Source organism: Macrobrachium rosenbergii, chromosome 45, assembly GCF_040412425.1.
Source record: "Macrobrachium rosenbergii isolate ZJJX-2024 chromosome 45, ASM4041242v1, whole genome shotgun sequence".
NCBI classification, from domain to species: Eukaryota; Metazoa; Arthropoda; class Malacostraca; order Decapoda; family Palaemonidae; genus Macrobrachium; species Macrobrachium rosenbergii.
This window is the reverse complement of record NC_089785.1, coordinates 20,778,363-20,800,371: the sequence shown is the minus strand read 5'-3', so window position 1 is coordinate 20,800,371 and position 22,009 is coordinate 20,778,363. Positions and strand designations below refer to the sequence as shown.

The window sequence follows — 22,009 nt, the reverse complement described above, 5'->3', positions numbered from 1 at the left end:
ATCTTAACTGGGGCATTGTCGCTTTAGTATAAGTGGGCATAGGGTAGGGTAAGCTGTTCTCTAGGGGCTGAGAGTGAAAGAGGTGAGAAGTTGGTAAGGTGTGTAACTTGAGCTCACACCATCAGCAGTAATGCTCGATGGGGACGTTTCGACAAAATGGTTAATTGTGATTGAGAAGGTTCTGTGGGAAATGATTAATCAAGAAATGATATTACTTCAAAGACCAATTATATTTTTGAAGTCATTTTCAACGAACAGAGAAATACGTAGCAAAATTATGTTGCGATATGGTATAATCTCAAAGGTCAATTATATTTTTGAAGTAATTTTCCAACGAGTTTGGAAATATGTAGTAGCTAAATTATATTTGGAAGTTATATAATTTCAAAGAACAATTATATTTTTGAAGTAGTTTTCAACGAACAGAGAAATATATAGTAGCTAAATTATATTTGGAAATTATATAATTTCAAAGAACAATTATATTTTTGAAGTCATTTTCCAACGAGTTTAGAAGTATGTAGCTAAGTTATATTGGGAATTTGACAAACAAATATATATATATATATTATATATATATTATTTATCATTATTTTTAAAAACGATTTCCTAAACAACTTATTCAAATAAAATCGTGAAAATTCTCCTCTATAAATCTTTTCAGAGTTTCTTTTTTGATAAAAGGAAAAAAGCCGCGTATCATACCAGTACAAAGTGATATTTAACGTACAGAAAACTGAAGAGAAATTGGAAATATTGATTATTTTTATTTCGATTTCATTTTGCACTCTTGAAGAGCTGCATGCTACAGTGGCTTCCGAGCCTTATTTGAACCCACTGCCAATTCTAGCAGCTTGCTGCTAAAGTTTGTTGCAAGTTTCATAATTTTTTATTTATTTATTTTTTTTTTTATACAGGATAGGGACTTTTTAATTTTTTTTTTTTGTACAAATCAGGTTTTTAGAAATGATTTTTTTTTTTTTTTACAAATCGGGTTTTTGGAAATGCTATTTTTTATATAAATCAGGTTTTTGCCCTTTTTTTTTACAAATTAGGTTTTTGGAAAAGGTATTTTTTTACAAATCAGGTTTCTGGAAATGCTATATATATCTTTTTGCAAATCAGATTTTTAGAAATGCTTTTTCTTTTTACAAATCAGGTTTTTAGAAATGTTATTTTTTGTTTTTACAAATTAGGATTTTGGAAATGCTATTTTTTACAAGTCAGGTTTTTAGATTTTTTTTTTTAACAAATCAGGTCTTTAGAAATGCTGTTTTTTTTACAAATTAGGTTTTGGGAAATGCTATTTTTTTTTCAAATTAGGTTTTTGTAATTTTTTTTTTTTTTTTACAAATCAGGTTTTTGGAAATGCTATTTTGTTTTTTTTACAAATCAGGTCTTAAGAAATGCTTTTTTAAACAAATCAGGTTTTTAGAAATGCTTTTTTTTTTTTTTTTTTACAAATTGGGGTTTTTGGAAACGCTGGTTTTTTTACAAATCAGGTTTTTAGAAATGTTATATTTTACAAATTAGGTTTTAGGAAATGCAATTTTTTTTTACAAATTAGGGTTTTTGAAATGCTATTTTTTTTTATGAATCAGGTTTTTAGAAAAATATATATATATATATATATATATATATATATATATATATATATATATATATATATATATATATATATATATATATATATATATATATATATATATATATATATATATATATATATTACAAATCTGATATTTTTATAAGGCAATATTTTTGCTGTTATTATTATTATTATTATTATTATTATTATTATTATTATTATTATTATTATTATTATTATTATTATTATTATTCAGAAGACGAACCTATTCGTATGGAAAACACCCACCTCAGTGGCCACTGACTTGAAACTCAAACTTCCAAAGAATATTATGGCGTTCATTAGAAAAAAAAATAACAGAATGCAATGAGAAATACAGAAAGAAGAGACCACTTATTTAAAAGAAACGAACAAACAAATCAATAAATAGAAAAATGTAAATAAGTGATTAAAATACAAGGAGAATTGTACTAGGGTAGTCACGCATTGCACATTCGCTCGAACTTCAGAAGAAGTTCCAACTGCGCAACTTCTTCAGTAGGGAATCTGTTCCACAGTCTAGCATTGTGAGGAACAGAGGACCTGTGGAACTTTGGAGGAGTTCCACAGCGTGGCACGTTTACTAACCTGGTTGCTCTCTGAAGGGTTTCTTGGACATTACAACCCTAGGCCGAACTCTCGTCTTTTAACTGGTTTTGAGAATAAAAAAAAAACATTTTATAGCATCGTGTGATTTCCCGTTTATATTTTATCACCAATATTTTTATTTTGAGAAAAAATACTGCACTCTGTTGAATGCCCTGTATATTATTTGGAGATATTTCTGTAATTTGGGACTGTAATACTGTAAATAAATGACAGGAAAGTCTAAGAAAAATAATTGTCTGAGGGTCCATGTTTAGATGAAATAATGATATAAAGGAGATGGTTTGGACTTGTCCTCGGAAGAACCCCTGGGAGAACAGGATGCGAAAGTGTCAGCTGGGCTCCTGTGGGCACCAGGGATAGACCTAGACCGACCTGGGTTAAAACCATGAGGTTGGAGGCTGGGGATGAGTGAGTCGAGATTTGTGTTGCAGAGGAACAGAGAAAGTTAGAGGAATAAGAAGAAGAAGGACAAATGGGTGATGTAGAATCACAAATAGAAAAAAACAGATTTAAATTGCATGAAGGTTGAGAAAAACATCCGTGGAATGCTTTGCAAATTTTAATTGGAATGTTTGTGCCGGAGAAAAGATGGCCTAATTTTTGCCTTTGGAAAACAATTTCGAAAAATAATAATTAGAGATTCATCAACTGCTCGGACTTAGTACCGTTTTAGTAACATGAATCAATCAGTCAATCCTTTTATTTGATCTTAGAGGAAGATTAGCAGCTGTTTACAGCCAAAATAGTGAATGAAGCGTTGAGATATCTTCTAAACAATATGTGTTAGGCTCTGAAACATTTCTGAGAGGTATATAGGCCTAATCATAGATTTCAGAACCAAACGAGTTACATAAGTCTGAAATGTGCAGTCTAAAAAACTGAGACAAATGCCAAAAATATCGTTGCTTTCACGTGTGGAAAGTTGCTTTCACCTGTAGAAAGCGTGTGCAGAGGTGAAACAGAAGTAGATTTCACACACGCCAGACTTTGAGCTAAACAGTGTTGCAGGTACGTTTCATATCACGACATGATTACAGTTGAAAAAATAATGTTTTTGCAATTCGTTTGCTGTAATTCTATAACATGTTCTTGGGCTTATTTGAGAAAATTAGTAAAAAAATGAACATCTAGGGAGATTTACTGAACACAGGCCCTTAAGTGCTAAGATATAAGTGACCTGTTCTGACCAGTTCCTTTCTGGACTGAAACCTGGCGAAGGTCCGCTTTTGATTGAGCAGGAGTTCAGTCCGTGTCGATCTGAAAAGGAAATGATTAATATTTTGATTATACGGTGTAAGCATTCAAGTACTGACTCAATTCAACAGGTTCAAAAATGTATTGATTCTACGATGCACTGATCTGACAATGTACTGACTCAGTTCAACAGAATCAACTTCTTATTGTTACTATCCGAGTTCGCTTTACAGTTGTAAAATGGCTGACGATCGAAGAACTCCGATAACAACTCACCAGATTTGGTGGCGTAGGAGAAGTGGGAGGTGAAGGGGGTTTTGGCTGACTTTTAGGGGGAGGGGGAGGGGGAGGGATCGTTTTGGACTTGTCGTTTTTGGAAGTCTGCCCCCCGGTGGCGTTTTTCGCCTTGTCCTTCATTCTCTGAAGAATCTCTCCCTGCGTGGTGGAAAGGAAAATGAGAGATTTAGATTGTGAGCATTCAAAGGAAATGAAAGTGAAATGAAAATACGGGTTAACACTTGCTTTAAAAGTGAAATGACAATACGGTTGAAGGCCTTTCTTTAAATATAAAGTGAAAATACTGCTCAAGACTTGCTTTAGGAATTAAGGGAAAATACGGAATTGCTTTAAAGAATAAACGAAAATGCTGTTTAAGACTTGCTTTAAAAATGAAATGAAAACGCAATTTAAAACTTGCTTGAAAAATTAAATCAAAATACGGTTTAAGATTTGCTTAGATAGTGAAACAAAAATACGGTTTAAGGCTTGCATTAAAAACGAAGGGAAAATACGGTCTAAGACTTGCTTTAAAAATGAAATGAAAATTAAGACTCAAATTAGAAAGAATGATGAAAAACGTATATAACCATTAATTAAAAAAAAAAAAAAACACTCGACGCCCATTTCTGGACTCAATGAGCTTTGAAAACTCGTGCGAAAAAGAGTTAGAGAAGTTGGACAGCCAATTCGGAGGGGGAAACAGACTTACCCTCCTCTCATGCGTCCTCGTTAGAACCCTTCGGAACTTTGCAGACATGATTCCTATGCTTATGAAGACGACTACGCCCTGAAAATGAAAATTATAGTCAGAGGATTATGGAAATGCTTCATCTAGGCTATAGGCCTAGGCTAAGTTTGGGTAAAACTGAAGGCTAATACCGCCCATTTTTTTTATTGGGTTCAGTAACCATCGTTTACGTGCAAATTGGGGACAGTGTTTAGTACCAGGCCATTGGGAATGGACGTTAAGTCATAAATTAAAGCCTGGAAATACCATCAACATAAAAAAAATGTATAAACATAAGCAAAAAGATAACTAAAAGGTGGTAAACATCCCGGTCGGCGACTGGCGGGAACTAGGCCGCGGGGATATAGGCCTAGTCTTCAATTATACTTTTTGTTTTTGTATTTATTTTTTATTTAATGAATATGCTTACATAGGAATACCTCATGTATGAATTGACCGTACAAGAATTCATAGTTACCAGTGTACAAGATTTGTCTCGTTTTCTTTCGCGGTATTCGTTAAGAGAACGCGTTCGATTCAATGGTAGACAATTGCTTTATTGAGATGCTCTCTCTCTCTCTCTCTCTCTCTCTCTCTCTCTCTCTCTCTCTCTCTCTCTCTCTCTCTCTCTCTCTCTCTATATATATATATATATATATATATATATATATATATATATATATATATATATATATGACATTGGGATGCACTTGCGGATCCAGGGGGGGGTGGGGGCACCAGGACACGTGACCCCCATGAAAAATAATAATATATAATATTGAAGATTTAGATAACGACATAAATAAGAAACATAAAAATGGGAAAAAATTTAAAAATTATTATAGAAATCTCTCTCTCTCTCTCTCTCTCTCTCTCTCTCTCTCTCTCTCTCTCTATATATATATATATATATATATATATATATATATATATATATATATATATATATATATATATATGAAAATTGGTGGCCACCCATGAAATTCTTCAGGATCCGCAGGTCGGGATGGAATGGCACACATAAAACTGAAGCCAGGCGCTGGGACCTAAGAGGTCATTCAGAGCTGAAAGGGTAACTGAGACTAAAGGAGAACCTTTTGAGAAACAAGGGTTAGGAGAGGGTGGAGTGTAAGAAGAAAGAAAGAATGAGAACGGAGGTACAGTAAAAGGAACGAAAGGTGTCGCAGCTAGGGGGCCGATAGGCCTACAGTGCACCGCGGCGTACGGAGCATACGAACGGCAGAAAATACCTTCAGGGACATTTCACCTGGGGTTTTCCCAGGGAACTTTAACTTACCATGAGGCTATTTAGTATCTGGAAGAATGGATACAACCCAGTGTAATTGCCACCTATTCTGACGTAGGAAAACGCAGCTATTATCCAGGTGATGGCGAAATAGATTATGACAGCAGTGCTTCCGGTGATGAACGAACTGTAGTCAGTCTGGATGACCTTATTTCTGGAAAGGAAAAGGGTACAGGACATTACGGGACTTATTTCTGGAAAGGAAAAGAGTTCGGGGCATTACAGGACTTAGTTCTGGAAAGGAAAAGAGTACAGGACATGACAGGACTCATTTCTGGAAAGGAAAAGAGTAGAGGACATGACAGGACTCATTTCTGGAAAGGAAAAGAGTAGAGGACATGACAGGACTCATTTCTGGAAAGGAAAAGAGTAGAGGACATGACAGGACTCATTTCTGGAAAGGAAAAGAGTAGAGGACATGACAGGACTCATTTCTGGAAAGGAAAAGAGTAGAGGACATGACAGGACTCATTTCTGGAAAGGAAAAGAGTAGAGGACATGACAGGACTCATTTCTGGAAAGGAAAAGAGTGCAGGACATTACAGGACTCATTTCTGGAAAGGAAAAGAGTAGAGGACATGACAGGACTCATTTCTGGAAAGGAAAAGAGTAGAGGACATGACAGGACTCATTTCTGGAAAGGAAAAGAGTGCAGGACATTACAGGACTCATTTCTGGAAAGGAAAAGAGTACAGGACATTACAGGACCTATTTCTGGAAAGGAAAAGAGTAGAGGACATGACAGGACTCATTTCTGGAAAGGAAAAAGAGTGACAGGACATTAAAGGACTCATTTCTGTAAAAGGAAAAGAGTACAGGACATTACAGGACTCATTTCTGGAAAGGAAAAGAGTACAGGACATTACAGGACTCATTTCTGGAAAGGAAAAGAGTACAGGACATGACAGGACTCATTTCTGGAAAGGAAAAGAGTGCAGGACATTACAGGACTCATTTCTGGAAAGGAAAAGAGTAGAGGACATGACAGGACTCATTTCTGGAAAGGAAAAGAGTACAGGACATGACAGGACTCATTTCTGGAAAGGAAAAGAGTACAGGACATTACAGGACTCATTTCTGGAAAGGAAAAGAGTAGAGGACATTACAGGACCTATTTCTGGAAAGGAAAAGAGTAGAGGACATGACAGGACTCATTTCTGGAAAGGAAAAGAGTGCAGGACATTACAGGACTCATTTCTGGAAAGGAAAAGAGTAGAGGACATGACAGGACTCATTTCTGGAAAGGAAAAGAGTACAGGACATGACAGGACTCATTTCTGGAAAGGAAAAGAGTACAGGACATTACAGGACTCATTTCTGGAAAGGAAAAGAGTACAGGACATTACAGGACCTATTTCTGGAAAGGAAAAAGGAAAAGAGTGGAAAGAGGACATGACAGGACTCATTTCTGGAAAGGAAAAAAGAGTGCAGGACATTACAGGACTCATTTCTGTAAAAGGAAAAGAGTACAGGACATTACAGGACTCATTTCTGGAAAGGAAAAGAGTACAGGACATTACAGGACTCATTTCTGGAAAGGAAAAGAGTACAGGACATGACAGGACTCATTTCTGGAAAGGAAAAGAGTGCAGGACATTACAGGACTCATTTCTGGAAAGGAAAAGAGTAGAGGACATGACAGGACTCATTTCTGGAAAGGAAAAGAGTAGAGGACATGACAGGACTCATTTCTGGAAAGGAAAAGAGTGCAGGACATTACAGGACTCATTTCTGGAAAGGAAAAGAGTAGAGGACATGACAGGACTCATTTCTGGAAAGGAAAAGAGTAGAGGACATGACAGGACTCATTTCTGGAAAGGAAAAGAGTGCAGGACATTACAGGACTCATTTCTGGAAAGGAAAAGAGTAGAGGACATGACAGGACTCATTTCTGGAAAGGAAAAGAGTACAGGACATTACAGGACTCATTTCTGAAAAGGAGAAGACTACAGGACATCACAGGGCATCTTCTAGGCCTATGCAGGACTGGCCAGAAGGATTCGTCCATAAATTAAAGGTGGGGGGGGGAAGTGGGATTATAGCATATAAATAAAGTTTAAACGCTGTAAAAGTAAAAAGATAATATGAAATACATCGAATAGACACCAAGAAAGCAAAACGCAGGGACACTCACAGTTTTTGCGAATGCTTGACATTGAAGAGCACGACGCAGCCGAAGAAGAGGGACACCCCGAGGCACACGACCACAGGGAAGAAGAAGAGGACGAGCTTGTCGCCGTCGAACCACGATATGAAGCACCTTGGGTCCGTTCCCAGGTCGTGGATGAAGAAGGTGATGCTGATTCCTATGAGGATCATGGTCACCCCGAAGGATACTAAGGCGTAGGACTGTAGCCGCCCTGCTATTATGCCTGCGGTTTGAAATAGAGAGAGAAACTGTATTCCTGTCTTCTTGCTTTATACCTTATTGAGGGTAGGCCTATAGTGTGGGAAGATGAGATGGAAAGTTCTTTTTTCCCCCTATGGCTAGGTCTATAGTGTGGGAAAATGAGGTGGAAAGTTCTTTTCTCCCCCTATGGCTAGGTCTATACTGTGGGCAAATGAGGTGGAAAGTTCTTTTCACCCTATGGCTAGGCCTATAGTGTGGGAAAATGAGGTGGAAAGTTCTTTCCCCCGCCCTGTGGCTGAGTCTATACTGTGGGGAAATGAGGTGGAAAGTTCTTCCCTCCCACCCCCCACCTGTGGCTAGCCCTATAGTGTGGGAAAATGAGGTAGAAAGAGCTTTTCTGTCTGAGCTAGTCAAGCTCAGCGACTGGATCTATTCTATCCTGTCGGTACACAAGGCTCAAGAAGAAAAACCTAGCATAAGCCAAGTTTTGAAAGGAAATTCTGAGCAAATAAACATGACATCGCTGTAGATTAAAGTACTGCTAACCATATAATCCTAAAGGTTAAGTGGCATTGATAATCAACTATCCAACTTGATTAGGAACCCACCCCACAAATCAACTCTAACTTTATAAAGTCCTTCTTCGACAATACAAATCGCTCGAATATTCATCACCTCACCTCTGGTAGTAGCTTTGAAACCAGCGTGGCCTAGCATGGTGACCCACAGAGCCGACAGCATATAGAAGCCCTGGATCAAGGTCCCGATTGCCGTGCAGTTGTGTCGGCCATGTTGGATGGCGCCGGCGTCGCTCAGGAGCATTCCTACCGAGCCTCCTACAAGGCAACCAGACAGAAGAAGACCGGAGAGATGGAACTGGTCTTTCAGGTCCCTGGTCAAGTGAAAAAATGGCAGTGATTTACCTCCTAGAGGATGGGACGAGCAGTTCACATGATCGCAAGTTTATATGTACGTGTTACGCTTTAGCCCACGTGACTGTTCTGGAAGCAGGTCAGTCTAGTGTTCGTCTGCTACTTATAAACGATCTTAAATTTATTTGGTGTCAGTTTAATGCATGTGACTGTTCTGAAGGCAGGTCAGCTCATTACTGGTCTAGTATCACGACATTGGTTATTGGATAGATCCCAGGAATGGGAAGTGTTAACATACTTGTCAGTTTTTCGCAGTTTTGAAAAAGAAAGTTATAGTTGACTAATATATAGTATGCACATGAAGAATGGGCCAGTGTTGCTTGTGAAAAAAATTTGGTCAGGCCGAAAGAAAACATGTCTACAATATCTTTGAAAGGAAGCTTTGGGGGAAAAAAGGTCACTGGAATTAAATAGCAAAGAAAAAATGGTTTATCTGAATTCATCTTCGCGACAGAAGAGAGACTGAGAGTATAGATAATAAATAAGACAATTAAGGGGACATGTGACCCAAAAAATGATAAATAGAAGAATTCAAAGGATTAAAGGCACATTAAAGAGGATAAGGAATGTCTTAGAAAGTTAAAAAGGAAAAGGAAATAATGAATTATTAAGCAGAAATTACCCTTGAAACTGCAACCCAGTGACTTACCTAACCCAAAAGACCAGAGAAAAACCAAAAGAAAAAAAGAAGAAGAAGAAGAAAGGTCAGCAGAGGAAAAAATGAAGGAAGATTATAACACCCTTAGCAAAACAGAAGCAGGAAGAGAATTCCAGAGCCTGACACTCACCCGGAGATCGCAACGACGACAATATAGAACAGGAGAAGGACATCCGAGATAATGTAAAGGAAGATCTTGATGCCTTTTAACCATCCGGGCTCGTATGGTGGTATCTGGGGATATTATTATTATTATTATTATTATTAATATAGTGAGTGCTATATCAGTCTTCGTTGCAGGGTTGAAAAAGAAAAGAATATATACTGTATATATATATATTGTTACATACCCTATCCTCCACGTGCTCGGCCATGATGGCATAGGAGCCGAACTGCTTGCAGGAGCACTTGGTGTAAAACTGCGTCGTCTTCAGCAGGAGGCAGCCGCTGGAATCCCAGGCTCCCTTCTTCCCGATCTGCGAGTTCCACCAGACGCAGCGTCTCTGGTATATCTGGTGAAGAGGGTTAATGATAAGTCGGTACGTAAGTCTTGTTAATAAGGTTAATAAGTCAATATGTACGTCTAGTAAATAGGGTTAATAGGTCAGTATGTACTGGTTAATATGGTTCATAAGTCAGTTCATAAGTCTGGTAAATAGGACTAATAGCTCAGTACATAAGTCTGGTAAATAAGGTTAATAAGTCAGAAAGTCTAGTAAATAAGATCAATGAGTCAATAAGTAAGTCTGGTAAATAAGGCCAATGAGTCAGTACAAAAGTCTAGTAAATAAGGTTAATGAGTCAGTAAGTAAGTCTGGTAAATAAGGCCAATGAGTCAGTACAAAAGTCTGGTAAATAAGGTTAATGAGTCAGTTGGTAAGTCTGGTAAATAAGGTCAATAAGTCAGTACAAAAGTCTGGTAAATAAAGTTGATAAGTCAATAAGTAAATCTGATAAATAGGGTTAACGAGTCAGTTGGTAAGTCTGGTAAATAAGGATGATAACTCAGTACAAAATCTGGTCAATAAAGCTAATAAGTCAATAAGTAAGTCTGGTAAATAAGGTCGATAAGTCAGTATGGGTATCTGTAAGTAAGGTCGATAAGTCAGTACGTAAGCCTTTTAAATAATGTTTAATAAGTCAATTGGCAAGTTTGGTAAATAAGGTTAATGAGTCAGTTGGTAAGTTTGGTAAATAAGGATGATAACTCAGTACAAAATCTGGTCAATAAAGCTAATAAGTCAATAAGTAAGTATGGCAAATAAGGTTAATAAGCCAACGCATATATCCGGTAAATAAGACCAATAAGTTGGTGCGTAAACATCTGCCAAAACAAATTCTGAAAAGTGCCACCTGACGGGCCCCAGAAACCCTACAGGAACAGGACGCCTCCCCAGAGTCCTACGACCAGACTTACGTCAGTGTTCAGCTCGTCGCTGTGGAAAGTGGGATGCCTGATGGTGAAGCTGGGTTCCTTGTGACCTCCGGTGGACTGGATCGGGTTGGCGGTCAGCTTCTGCTTGTTTGGGTAGCAGCTGGCACCATTGGGGGTAGTGGCTGAGTTTGACGGCGGGTAAATATTCAGGTTAGTCCGGATGACCCGCGAGTCAAGTGTGTTCTTCACTTTGTCGTTCAGGGAGCTGTTGGATAGGGACGATGATGATAATGATAATAATAATGATAATTGTAGTAAAATTATAGAGGGCAGTGATTTCCATAGCTTCAAGGACCCAGAGCATCTGCGTATAACAAGTATGTATAGTGGTTGATAGTGGCTGAGTATACACTTCTCTGAGCATTTTCATGTTATTGTCGTTACTATTACTAATACTGCTGCTATTATTGTTTCCACTACTAGTACTATAAAAATTATTGCAATTACGACTGAAGATCAAAATGTACAGTAATTTTATGGCAAGATGCACTAAAAATCACACAAAAGCTTCGATAGTCAGTCCGTTATTACAGGAAGTAAGTACAGATATTAAAAGTTCAAAGGTGCGCCTGCAGTAATAATAATAACAATAACAAAATAATAATAATCTATAACAATAACAATAATAATCTATAATAATAAAATCCTAGTAGATCTGATCTTGATTGACCTCCCCCAGGTGACAGTAGAGGAGATATAACACAGCCACCCACCCCCTGCAAACTGGTTTGTCCACCCCAGGTGAGGGCGGGGTAGGCAGGAGAACGGGAGGGTATGGGAGACATCCACCCTCCTCCTGCAAACCTGTTTGTCCACCCCAGGTGGAGGTGGGTTAGGTAGGGGATCGGGAGGGTATAGGAGACAGCCAACAAGCTTGTTGCCTAAGGCTAGGCTTGATAATAGGTAAGATGGATTTGATGACGACACATCTTCAAAATATTGACACAAATCCGTTCGTCCATTCTTGAGAAATGATGTTAAGATATGCATACAGAGGAAATGTGAAAACATGACTTTCTCCCAACTTAGCTGGCAAAGATACTAATATCTGATAGGACAGCAATAAGAACAATATTGGTAGAGGTATTATTAGCGATCATAATCATCATACCTTCAACTGAAACAACTATAATGATGAAGGTAAAGACAGGAAACAGATGAGATCGCTGAAATGTGCTTCAGTGTTTCAAATTTCAATAGTAGCGATGAATCCAAAAATGAATTCTTTGTTTATCAGGTTATCAAGAAAATATTAACAATTTTATTGATTAATTAATTCATTTATTTATTCATATATTCATCTGTTTATTTATCTGTTTATCTATTTATTTCTTTCACTCACCTCGAACTGACGCGAGAGGGACCGACGTCATCCATCGAATCATAAATAACAGTGGACACACTCACAAGGTAATTATCACACTCGGGTAAACCTCCAACAAGGCCAGTGGGAACTGATGATGAAAGGGTTAAAAAGGTGAAACGTTGGGTTCTTAGAATAAGTGTGATGTGGGAGGTGGTTTTCAGATATATATATGTATCTACATATATACACACACATATATAAATTTCTGACTCACACCGGGTACGAACCTCAGTCTTCTGAGTGACAGGCCACGGCGGTAGCGACTGACCTACCTACCTACCTTTGTAGGTCAGTTGCTATCACCTTGGCCTGTTGCTGGGGAGAACAAGGTTCGTTCCTATTGTAAGTTGGACATTTTGTTTCTGTGAAACACACACCCACATGTTCAGTATTTCCATATATATATATATATATATATATATATATATATATATATATATATATATATATATATATATATATATATATATATATATATATATATGGGAAGGAGTGACATGTTTAATCCATAGTTTTCGAGGTCGCTGAGATGAATAGTGACACCCGATGCCCTTTTAAGTCCCGATATGAAGGAGGGGTAGGAAGGGGTGAAAAATACAATGTCAAAAATGCCAGATATTAGTGTCTAATCCATAGTTTACGAGGTCGCTGAGATGAATAGTGACACTCCTGATGCTCTTTGAGTCCAAGTTCAGCCCCGACAGGAAGGAGGGGTGAGAAGAGGTGAAATATAAAATGTCAAAAATGTTTGGTAATGTGATTGAAGCAACTGTCTTAACAGGAAAGAGAGAGAGAGAGAGAGAGAGAGAGAGAGAGAGAGAGAGAGAGAGAGAGAGAGAGAGTAGAGGGTGTGTTAGTGAGGAGAAAGAGGGAAAGAGTGATGGAGAGAGAGAATTTACTGGTTGTCATTCTGAGTTTTTCCAAGCAGTGCCTGGTTGGTCAGCTGATATATATATATATTATATATATACATATATATATATATATATATATATATATATATATATATATATATATATATATATATATATATATATATATATATATATATATATTACATAAACAAATGGAAAGGGCGCCGACGAATCCTTACCAGTGACCTTTTCAAGGGGAGTGTCCCAGTCCAGCCAGAAGTCTCTCATCTCAGGGCTTTCACTGTACCTGGGACTGACGTAAGTGGCTCCCTTTTTCTGGTAATCGCTGACTGACATCTTCTCCATTTTCACGACTGCAGTGATTTAAAAAAAATGGATAAGTTAATAAGGAATGAAAAGAAAAAAGAAAGTTAATTTGGTCGAATAAGTAAAGAACTGTACCATTTCTACCAGAATGTGGCAGATATGGCCAGAAAGTGACACAAATTTCTGCAAAAACGACCAAAATTGGCCTTTTTTGGTGCCTTTATGATAAAATTTGAAAGATGGTCAAAATTTGTCAATTCTGACAAATTTCACCGAGATGTTTCCAAACTGAGGCAGAGATGGCCAGAAAATTGCCAAAAATTTAGCAAAAACGGCCAAAATTGGTTTTTTGTGTTAATTTTAAGCTGAAATTGTGATAAGTGTTCAAAATTGGCCCATTTTGATAAATAGAGGCTTGAAATTTCCAAAATATGACAGGAATAGCAAAAATGTGGCAGAAATAGCCAAAAAATTGCCCAAAATTCTGCAACAACGACCAAAATTTTTTTGTGTGGTACTTTAATGTTGAAATTATGAGAAATGGTCCAAATTTGCCGATTTTGACAAACTTCGGCCTGAAATTTCCAAAATATGGCAGAAATGACCAAAAACTGGCAAAATTTCTGCAAAATCGCCCAAAAATCGTTCAAGCTGAAATTGTGGTAAAACTGCCTACGTAGACAAATCTCGGCCTGAAATTTATAAAGATTTATTTTTTCTGTTTTTTTCCAGCTAAAATTGTCAAAAATGGCCAAAGAGTTGCCGATTTTGAGAAAAGAAAAAATTATCGAAGAATCTCAATGCATTAAAGTACTGTTTTCGAATTTTGATTGGTCGGATAAAATAGAATTATGTAGCACCTTTTATATTTTTATTTTTTTCAATTTTGAGGGACTTTTGGAAAAGGAAGTGTTAGGGACAAGTATCGAAAGACTGTTTTTGAATCTGAATGAATTTACTGTGTTGAAAAAGTGTTTTCAAATTAAAAAAATAAGATCCAATTCATGGTTGATGTCCGCATTTTTTTAATTTAAGATCTAAATCAAAGCTGGTGACCCACCCATTGTTATTTGGCACTGTCTAAATCATGAACTCTCCCAAGAACAACTAGTTAATGAATCAAGAAGCAGAAAGACTCTCTCCAGGGTGACTTCATACTTACGTATGTTGTCCGTGAATTTGACGAAACTCTGAGGCTCTGGGTTGTTCGCCGCCATCTTGAGTTTCTTCCCGAGGGCGTCTATGTACCTCTCGACGTCCTCCTTGACTCCGGGTGCACCTCGGTGCCCGTCGTCCTCGATCTTGCGCCAGTTCTCGGCATTGGACTCGTTAAGGATTTTGCTGGCTGCTTTAATGATGTCCTGTGGGGGTCGAGAAATCACGTTGATTTGGTTTGTCTTATGTCAAGGTCGCGAGTCTTTGATTTTAGACAGCACTCCATAAATCATTAATTTTAGACACGATTCCTTGACAGCACTCCATAAATCTTTCATTTTAGACGTGATTCCTTGGCAGCAATTCATAAATCATTCATTTAAGACGTGATTCCTTGACAGCAATTCATAAATCATTCATTTTAGAGGTGATTCCTTGACAGCAATTCATAAATCATTCATTTAAACAAGATCATTTGAAATTACTCAAAAACCCTTTATTTTGGACATGATTCTTTGACACTGTTCCTCAGAGCTTTCATTTTTGACACTATTCTTTGACATTGATCCTTAAATCTTTCATTTCTGATGCAGTTCTTTGACATTGCTCCTTAAATCTTTCATTTTTGATGTGGTTCTTTGACATTGCTCTTTAAATCTTTCATTTTAGGCGTGATTCTTTGACAGCATTCCATAAATCATTTTTTTAGACACGATTCTTTGACATTGTTGCTTAAATCTTTCATCTTAGACACTATCCTGTGACTGCACTTCATAAACCATTCTTGACATCACTCTTAAATCTTTCATATTAGACTGATACTTTGACAGCGCTCCATAAAACCTTCATTCTGTACACGATCCTTTGACAGCGCTCCATAAATCTTTCATTTTAGACACGATTCTTTGACAGCACCCCATAAATCTTTCATTCTAGACATGATCCTATGACAGTGCTCCATAAATCATTCATTTCAGACTCAATCCTTTGATATCACTCCATTAATCTTTCATTCTAGACACGATCCTATGACAGCGCTCCATGAATCTTTCATTCTAGACACGATCCTATGACAGCGCTCCATAAATCTTTCATTCTAGACACGATCCTATGACAGCGCTCCATAAATCTTTCATTCTAGACACGATCCTTTGACAGCGCTCCATAAATCTTCTCATTCTCCATAAAACGATCATTCTGACATGCACTCCATAAATCTTTCATTCTAGACACAACCCTATGACAGCGCTCCATAAATCTTTCATTCTAGACACAATCCTATGACAGCGCTCCATAAATCTTTCATTCTAGACGCGATCCTTTGACAGCGCTCCATAAATCCGTCATTTCAGACACCATCCAATGACCTCATCCCCAGTAAACTCACCATGTAAATACCCAGCTCTCTCAAACTCAGGTCATTCTTGACGAGATCTGGGTTGGCCAGCTTGTTCAGGGCATCCGCCATGCCCCTGAGTTTCAGGGACTTAGAGTCCAGGGGGACTGCTGCAAAGGGACAAGGGATAATAAATCAGTCTCAGACAGGGAAAACAGACGTTCGTAATCATTTCACAGAGTGGAGGTTGAGATGTCAAGAGTAAACAAACTCGTTCAGTAATTAGGACATGGAATTCCCTGCGTTCTTTTGTGTTTCACGAATCATTTGACACATACTTAAGTTTCAAGTGCCGTTTCTTTGTCTTCATCAGTGAAAATTTCTTTAGGAACAAAGCCATCAAAAGCCTTTGTAAGCTAAGCTGAACAACAAGCCATCAATTTCGGCCATTCCGTGAAGAGAAGGGGTTGGTTGGAGCGGTTGGACAGCAGATGAAAAGCTTCAGAAAAGAAGGGTGAAACTGGCAGAAAATCCCACTTGCACTAAGAAGTACCAGTTAGAGGTGTTGGACAGAAAGATTAAAGAAAGGAAGCAGGAATATAGGTAAAGTGCAAGGCTAAGAAGTGGGTTGCAGCTAGGGGCCGAAGGGAGGCTGTAAATAATCTTTAGTAATGCCTAAAGTGTTCCAAATGAGGTGTACTGACGGCACTACCTCCACCCCATCCCCTCCCCTACAGGGTTCTGTCGGTGAAAATCTGATCGGAGTCGTTACCAAGAGACCGATCGAGTTTCTACAGATAGATACTCCAATTATAATCATTGTTTTCATTATCAAAAATATCCATTGCTAGAATTCTACTCTGGCTAATAATCCTGAAGCTTTTGGTCAGTTTTCACTGGTAGAAACTCAGAGTCTGATTAGTTGTAGTCTCTTTCTGTGAAACATTTTAAACCCAAGCAAGGTATAACGGTTTGTTTATATATAAACTAGTCAAGAACCAGTTTCCTTTTTCAAAGAGATTAACCCTTACTTCCATTGGTGCTTCCTGGCTGAGTATTGTTCGCAGGTGCCTGTGTACCATCGTCTGCTGTGAGTGAGTCAGCCATGGTGTTGAACATAGTCATGGCGATCTGGGCTTGTACTGGGTCCTTCATGTTCGTTTTGGCCAGCATGTGGGAGAACTCCTCCGGTGCCAGGTTCTCTATGTTGCCCTCTGGAAAGAAGAAATGAACATACCAGGCCTAGCATTAAATGAATGTTATGTAGTACAATAGTCACTCATGTGCACATGGATCATTCTGGAGCTGAGAAGGGCATTAAGATGCAAATTCAAAAGCAGTAACCACTTTCAAGAACCACAGTCATGAAGAAGAAGAAGAAGAAGAAGAAGAAGAAGAAGAAGAAGAAGAAGAAGTAGCAGAAAGAATAAATCAGAACCCAGACATTGTGCCCGAAATCTGTTCCCCCCTCACCATAGCCACCCATGAAGAAGATGGTCTGGTCGTCAGGAAGCCTCCGGTTCCAGTAGGCGTACTCGTCGAAATCGGCGTTGTTGAAACCGCGGTAGGTGGGATTGTCAGCATCCCTGTGGCATCCTATGAGCATCTCAGTAGGATTCAGGATGCCCTTAGCAGGAGTGCTGGGCTTGCTGTAGTGCTCTTGGCCCACTTTGACGGCGTCAATGTAGAGCTGTGGGTAGGAAGTTCAGGTGGGAGTGACAATACAGTAACAAACAAATATGAATGAATAAGAGAAATAATGGTAATGGCTACTGAAATACAAGAATGATAATAGCTTAAATAACAAAAATTATAATAAGACTAATAATCTTGCCCAGAACCAGAAGGAATAACAAACATCCTTCTTAGGAACATAAACAACTGACCAGTGAGACACTAGGCTGATGTTATATCCACTCAGTCACAGAGGTCATATCCCAGACAAGTTTCATCTTTTCAAGAATAATAATGATAAAATGATAATGCTAATGATAATAATAATAGTACCATAAGAAAGGACAGTAAAAGCCCAGAGAAACAAACCACTTACAGTAAATGAATTTTAAATGAATTTTAAACACATAAGTAATGCAATTTCCTACCTCCAGCCCCCCGTGGTGGTCTCAGAGTTCTGCCAGCGGATACCGATGTTATTCCACTCGCTGTTCCTGAAGGGCCCCAGGACTTCCAGCTTCCAGTACTTGTCTCCAGTAGACACCAGGGCCACCAGTGCTAAGCCCTGGTGGTAGATGGCCACTCCAGGGTGGCCGAATTCATCGCCGCCTAGGGATAAAGAACAAATCTCATGACGAATGTGTTTGGGTGAAATTTTTCTGTTTTCTATGTTAGGATTTGCTAAAGAAAATTCAACTGGTTATATCCTTGACTAAAATGGAGGGTCGCATATAAATCTAGAAACCCCACTTTATAAATAAACTAAAAAAGAAATTGTTATTAAAACTTTCATCGCAGCCTTGAGATCTGATGCACGTGGCAGTGGGTTGCAACAGTCCTGAGACCAAATGGAGTGAGTTTACAGATATTTTGAACGCAGATAGATCCATGCAGTGGATCACATTAAGGCCCAAGACCAGTCACGTATTTCTGCGCAATGGGTGACAACCAGCAAAGTCCACAAATACTTCTCAAGAAGATATTTCCTTGCAGTGGGTTACAATCAGGCCTCAGTGCAAGGAGTGCCTGAGTAATTACTGAAAGCCACAAAAGTAAGTCAGTACACTTTTCCCAGCAGACATTTCCACGTGGTGGACCATGGTTTCAGCGAATACAATGAGTGGGGCCTACCACACGTAAAGGCGTACCTGTCGAGATAATGTATCGCTTCACGTCCTGTTTGTATTTGTACACTGTGTAGAAGACATCGAAGCTGATGTTGACCCTCTCCCAGATGCTAAGGCTGAAGCCTGCTTTGCATGTGATTGGGTCCTGGGTGCAGTCGTCACTTGAGGCGAAAGGACTTCTCTTCAGGCACTGTAAGGTTAGGAAGAGCGTGACGTCATTTTGTAATGGCAGGTAATGTAACAATATATATGTGTCTAATATATGTGCAGAATTTTTACTTTATATCTATAGGATAATGTAACCAACAGATTTGAAATGTTTGACCTAAAGTTAACTTTATCCTTTTTTTTTTCCTTTGTTAAGAAATTTATTCAGAATAACAAGAAGGAGGGGGAGGTGGGCGGATGAGGCAGAAGAAGAAGAAGAAGAAGAAGAAGAAGAAGAAGGAGGAGGAGGAGGAGGAGGAGAGGAAGAAGAAGAAAAATCAGAGGAAGAAGAAGAAGAAGAAGAAGAAGAAGAAGAAGAAGGAGGAGGAGGAGGAGGAGGAGGAGGAAAAAGAAGAAAAATCAGAAGAAGAAGAAGAAAAAGAAGAAGAAGAAGAAGAAGAAGAAGAAGAAGAAGAAGAAGGAGGAGGAGGAGGAGGAGGAGGAGGAGGAGGAGGAGAAGAAGAAAATGAGCAGGAATTCGTCCAATCAATCCTTCCCACTCGGCCATTCTCAGCCGAACCGCACCTGCCCCTTGTCACTTTTGAGCGTGACGGCGTAGCCGAACCCGAAGGGCCCGTCCGTCAGCATGAAATCCGGAGCGTTGGGATCGGCGTTCGTCATGAACTCCTGGAGAGACGGCATGTGAGTCGTCGTGGTGATTTCGTAGGCTTGGTCTGCGAGGAAGAAGAAGAAGAATAACGACAACAGTAATCAGGATTGCTGGACCTGTGGACCCACATACGAAGGACACAGAAGCCTTGATTTTCGTAACTTCCCGGTTTCAATAACATTTTGGGTAGGCCTAAGATCACTGAAAAACTAATATCAAGAAAGTTTTATTTGTTGTTAAACATTTGGTTAGGCCTATGTTCACTGAAAACCTAATGTCAAGAGAGTTTGGGCAAGGCCTCCCAGTCATAGTGATGATTCTGCTAACAGTTATCATAATTATTCAGTTCTCAGTCATAATAATTAATCAATTACCAGTCATAATAATGAGTCAGTTATTAGCTGTAATAATCAGAGATATAACTCACCCAACACATTGGCATTCGGGGAGCTCGGTGGAGGGGCCGGAGTCGTGGGCGGCACGGGCGCGTTGGGATCTAAGATTTATCATTAGTTTTGGGAGAGAAGAAGAAGGTTAGCAGACGACATGCACAAAACAAATGAAGTCAACTTTGCGGTCTGATCATTGGTTGTCGTTTCACACACGAAGTCATTCAACATTCAGTCAAGTCGAAGATCATTCACTCAACCACTAATCACTCAGAAACATTCATACTTCACATTTAAAATTAAAAGAAGTTTGATTTTCCTCAAGTGGTTTGTCCAGGTGATTGCGTCATCATTGTCTTCTTCTTGAATTTATTAACTGCCGATGAGTCTGAATCAATTTGTTTAATTAAATGATTTATGTAAGTTTTAGTCTCATAATTCCTCTCGAGGTATGTTTATTTAGCCGTTTATATATTTATTTATTTATCTATCAACTATTTATTTATTAATTTATTAATTTATTTATTTACTCCGTATCACCTCAGACAAACACTCGATAAAAACGGATCGTCCATTATTCCCTGGGGAATAATGTTTACATTTCTCATAACTGAACGAAAAAAACGGAGCCATCCGGACGGAGCCATCTTCTTCCAGGGAGTCTGGTCGAGGCTTCACGCTGTCCGTTCCTCGAGGAATCCCCGAAGACTCTCCTAGGAACAGAAAGAAACCGACAGAAAGGGGAGCAGGGAATACTGATTAATGTTTTAACTATATTTCAGTGTTTTAGTCATTTAAAAGAAACAAATAATAATAACAGTTTTAGGGAATACTAGTGTTCAAGACGTTGTCTCTTACCTGGTGGGAGTTGGGTTCCGTTAATGAGAAGGGGAGGATATTAAATGCTTTATGTCTTTTAGACATTCTGCACAGATGGAATCCTCAGGAGACGTCGAGGTTTTAGTATGGGCTTGGTGGAGAGAGAGAGAGAGAGAGAGAGAGAGAGAGAGAGAGAGAGAGAGCATTTGTATCAGGGCTTGTCTGCATGAAAGCGGGAGGCCCAACCAGTCCAAGCCTCCCAGGTGTCGGTGCTGGCAGAAGAAGAAGAAGAAGAGGACTGTAATTGGGAACAGAATCCGAAACGGGACGACTGGTTTTGTCCCTTCACGGACTCACCAACAAAAAATGTTTGTTCCCAACGGTAGTATCTCAACAGGCGGCTGGTGCCAGAACCAGCCTACTACCTACAGAATAAGGACGGGCTTTGTCATTTCAGGAACACAGGAAAGGCTGAAATCGGAGGAAGAGAATAAAAGTCATAGGCGGGCTTCGTTCATGAAGCTCGTGAGTACGTGAAAAACAGAAGTCTTGGTTAAATGTGAAGGAGACGGCTGCACGAAGATATCGTTTATTAATGTAATTTTTTGGCTAATTAATGTAATTGTTTGGCTAAGCAATATAGTAAGAAGGTGTACATAATGCATTTCAGGCGAGATGTTATGAGAAATCTACCTGAATAATGCGAAATTTAACGTCTTTTGCTTATTTTTTTCCTTTCATCCCAGAGGGGCTGGTACTAAGTATGGCGGAAGCTCTACCAGGTGCCGCGTTAAACAACATGAACAAAAGACGATAAATTTCTCATTCTCTTGGTAATTTATCACATTACCTCAACTGCTATGCATTAAATACACCCTTTTCTGTATTCTCCAGTCAAGAAATTATATCAATAAACGATATTCTCGTGCCTAAGTCATAAGAACGGTTGTAGGTTTGAATACACTTTAGACCCACCTACTTAATAGATAACGTCAATCCTTAGTTAAGACCCTCAAAACTGTTTTGAA

At 38.6% G+C, this 22,009-nt stretch overlaps 1 protein-coding gene across 1 annotated transcript; it reads right to left on the bottom strand.

The window, feature by feature from the left end:
- Positions 1-2,779: 2,779 nt before the first annotated feature.
- On the bottom strand, positions 2,780-21,397 carry LOC136829959 (uncharacterized). Its single transcript, XM_067089135.1, has 20 exons — positions 20,201-21,397; positions 19,689-19,837; positions 18,978-19,146; positions 18,258-18,438; positions 17,990-18,056; positions 17,629-17,845; positions 17,187-17,369; positions 16,207-16,325; positions 14,827-15,025; positions 13,577-13,711; positions 12,460-12,571; positions 11,100-11,322; positions 10,033-10,194; positions 9,813-9,916; positions 8,773-8,984; positions 7,877-8,114; positions 5,734-5,896; positions 4,419-4,496; positions 3,707-3,865; positions 2,780-3,493 (listed from the first exon to the last, which is right to left on the bottom strand). Exons 2-20 carry the CDS (start codon positions 19,803-19,805, stop codon positions 3,479-3,481), a joined length of 2,853 nt encoding a protein of 950 aa, XP_066945236.1. The 5' UTR covers positions 19,806-19,837; positions 20,201-21,397; the 3' UTR covers positions 2,780-3,478.
- Positions 21,398-22,009: the final 612 nt, after the last annotated feature.